The 3078-nt window shown below is 32.1% G+C and overlaps 1 protein-coding gene across 1 annotated transcript; it reads left to right on the top strand.

Moving 5' to 3' along the window:
• On the top strand, positions 1 to 3078 carry LOC103310298 (zinc finger protein 845-like). The gene has a single exon (XM_029491343.1). It carries the CDS (start codon positions 342 to 344, stop codon positions 2034 to 2036), a length of 1695 nt encoding a protein of 564 aa, XP_029347203.1. The 5' UTR covers positions 1 to 341; the 3' UTR covers positions 2037 to 3078.

Consider the following 3078-nt stretch of genomic DNA (forward strand, 5'->3'; position numbering starts at 1 on the left):
TTGTTCATATTTATACCTACGTTTTATATAATATTTTGAAAAATATAATAACAAATTGGTTATAAGGTATACCCTCACTCGTAATTAAAATATACGTACTATGTAGTAAAAGTTATTTTCCTTCATTTGATAAAAGGTAGGTAACATTTTTAAAAAACTTTATTTTATTTTTTAGAACTGAAACTGAAGACAAAGTTAACACAATTGATAAAGAAATAAAAACTGAAGTAAATTGTATTGACTGTTTTGCATTTGAAGGAACAGCTTTAAGCGAAAGCAATTCTGCTGATATCATAACTACCTGCCTAAGGAAAAATCCATTGGATAATAACAGTGATAAAATGTCTACAGCATCCAAATTAAGGAAGCATACAAGTACGCAAACCGGTGAAAAAACGTATGAATATGAAGACTGTGATCAAGCTTTTTCCCGAAAATCACTTTTAACGATCCATACAAGGATAGATACCGGCGAAAAACCGTACAAATGTAATACCTGTGATCAACCGTTTTCTAGGAAATCAGCTTTAATTTGTCATACAAGGAAACATATTGGCGAAAAACCGTTTAAAGAGAAAGTTAACACAATTGATGAAGAAATAAAAACTGAAGTAAATTATGTTGACGGTTTTGAATTTGAAGGAACAGCTTTATGCGAAAGCAATTCTGCTGATATCATAACTAACTGCCGAAAGAAAAATCCATTGGATAATAACTGTGATAAAATGTCTACAGCATCCAAATTAACAAAGTATACAAGGAAACGTACCGTTAAAAAGCCGTATAAATGCGATAACTGTGATCAAGCTTTTTCTCAGAAATCACATTTAACGAGGCATACAAGGACACACGCCGGTGAAAAACCGTATAAATGTGACGACTGTGATAAAGCGTTTTCATGGAAATCACATTTAACAGAACATACAAGGACACATACCGGCGAAAAACCGTACAAATGTAATAGCTGTGAGCAAGCGTTTTCTCATAAATCAAGTTTAATAAGACATAAGATGATACATACCGGCGAAAAACCGTACAAATGTAATACCTGTGATCAAGCATTTTCCCGGAAATCACATTTAACGACGCATACAAGAAAACATACCGGCGAAAAACCGTACATATGTAATACCTGTGATCAAGCATTTTCTCATTATTCAAGTTTAATAAGACATAAGATGATACATACCGGCGAAAAACCGTACAAATGTAATACCTGTGATCAAGCATTTTCCCGGAAATCACATTTAACGACGCATACAAGGAAACATACCGGCGAAAAACCGTACATATGTAATACCTGTGATCAAGCATTTTCTCATTATTCAAGTTTAATAAATCATACAAGGACACATACCGGTGAAAAACCGTTTAAATGTGATAGCTGTGATCAAGCGTTTTCGCGGATATCAAGTTTAAAATATCATACAAGTTTACACACCGGTGAAAAGCCGTTTAGATGTGATGACTGTGATAAAGCGTTCCCTCGGATATCAGATTTAAAATATCATACAAGGATACACACTGGTGAAAAACTGTTTAAATGTAATAACTGTGATCAAGCGTTTTCTCGGAAATCACATTTAACGAGGCATACAACAATACACACCGGTGAAAAGCTGTTTGAATGTGATACATGTAATCGAGCTTTTACTCTTAAAAGAACTTTAGAAATGCATACGACGACACATATCGGTGAAAAACCGTTTAAATGTGATAACTGTGATCAAGGGTTTTCTTTAAAATCAACTTTAATACGCCATAAAAAGATACATACCGGCGAAAAACCGTTTAAATGTGATGACTGTGATAAATCGTTTTCTCAGAAATCAAATTTAACGATCCATACAAGGATACATACTGGCGAAAAACCATATAAATGTGATAACTGTGATCGAGTGTTTTCTCAGAAATCAGCTTTAATTTATCATACAAGGACACATTGTGGCGAAAAACCGTTTAAGTGTGATACATGTAATAGAGGTTTTGCTCTTAAAGAAGCTTTAAGGCGGCATACAATGACACATACCAAATAAATACCGTATAAATTCAATATCTGTTACCAATTGTTTCCTCTTCGATCACATTTAAAAAGTTAGACATCGATACATGCCGAAGAAATCTGTATAAATTAGGACGTATTCGTGATATTACGTTTTCTAAAGCGACTAAAGTATCTAATTAAAAAACTTAACGAGGTGACCATACCCGGAAAAGTCTTTAAAAATACATCATATAATTCAAGACATATAAAAATTGTTTTCTTACCTACAATTCATTTTATAATTTAAACAATAATATCAGTTCTTTATCATAATTTATCAACATAATATAACATTAGTTCACTACGAAAATAAACAATTACCAAATATTACAATACCAATTTAACAAAAAAGACACACCCCATGTCTGATATCATCAAACGTTCTACGTAATAATAAACAACGAATTCATATACTACATCCCCTTCTATACAGACGCTTCTAAAATAACAAATGAAACCGGTTTCATCATTACACACACCGAAGATAACAGTTTCCACTATCATCTATAATATATAGAATAGAAATAGAACCTATAATCTCATTCTCCACAAACCATAATAATGTCGTCATCTTAAGCGACTCTGAGCGAAATCACCTCAATTACCTATGTGCATACAAAATTCAACCTCGCCCGAAGCATTAAAAATACAATCCTTGCACAAAACTATCAAAATCATGTGGGTTCCATCACAGATTTTATCAAGATACCCTGACTCACGGTGAATATCTGGAACAATGGATCAACGACACCTCACTATAACAATTAAATAAATCTTTAAAGAGAGTTTTAAAATTTGAATGTAACGAAATTATGGAATCGATTGTTGGCTATAAAACCTTATTGTATTTGAAACCTTAAATAAAAAATAAAAAAAAAATACATAAAACATATTCATATTTTTATTGCTTTTCTTCAATTTAATCATTAATAAAGTATTATTATTTGAGTTATCAAACTAACCCTGTCACGAGAGAAACCGCCCATACTGCATACAAATATTTCCTAATTATGGTAAAAATACTTTCAGGAAAA

Source organism: Acyrthosiphon pisum, chromosome A3 (genome assembly GCF_005508785.2).
Source record: "Acyrthosiphon pisum isolate AL4f chromosome A3, pea_aphid_22Mar2018_4r6ur, whole genome shotgun sequence".
Taxonomy (NCBI): Eukaryota; Metazoa; Arthropoda; class Insecta; order Hemiptera; family Aphididae; genus Acyrthosiphon; species Acyrthosiphon pisum.

Excerpts from the sequence above, each read along its gene's own strand:
- LOC103310298 (XM_029491343.1), top strand. The coding sequence starts at position 342 with ATGTCTACAGCATCCAAATTAAGGAAGCATACAAGTACGCAAACCGGT.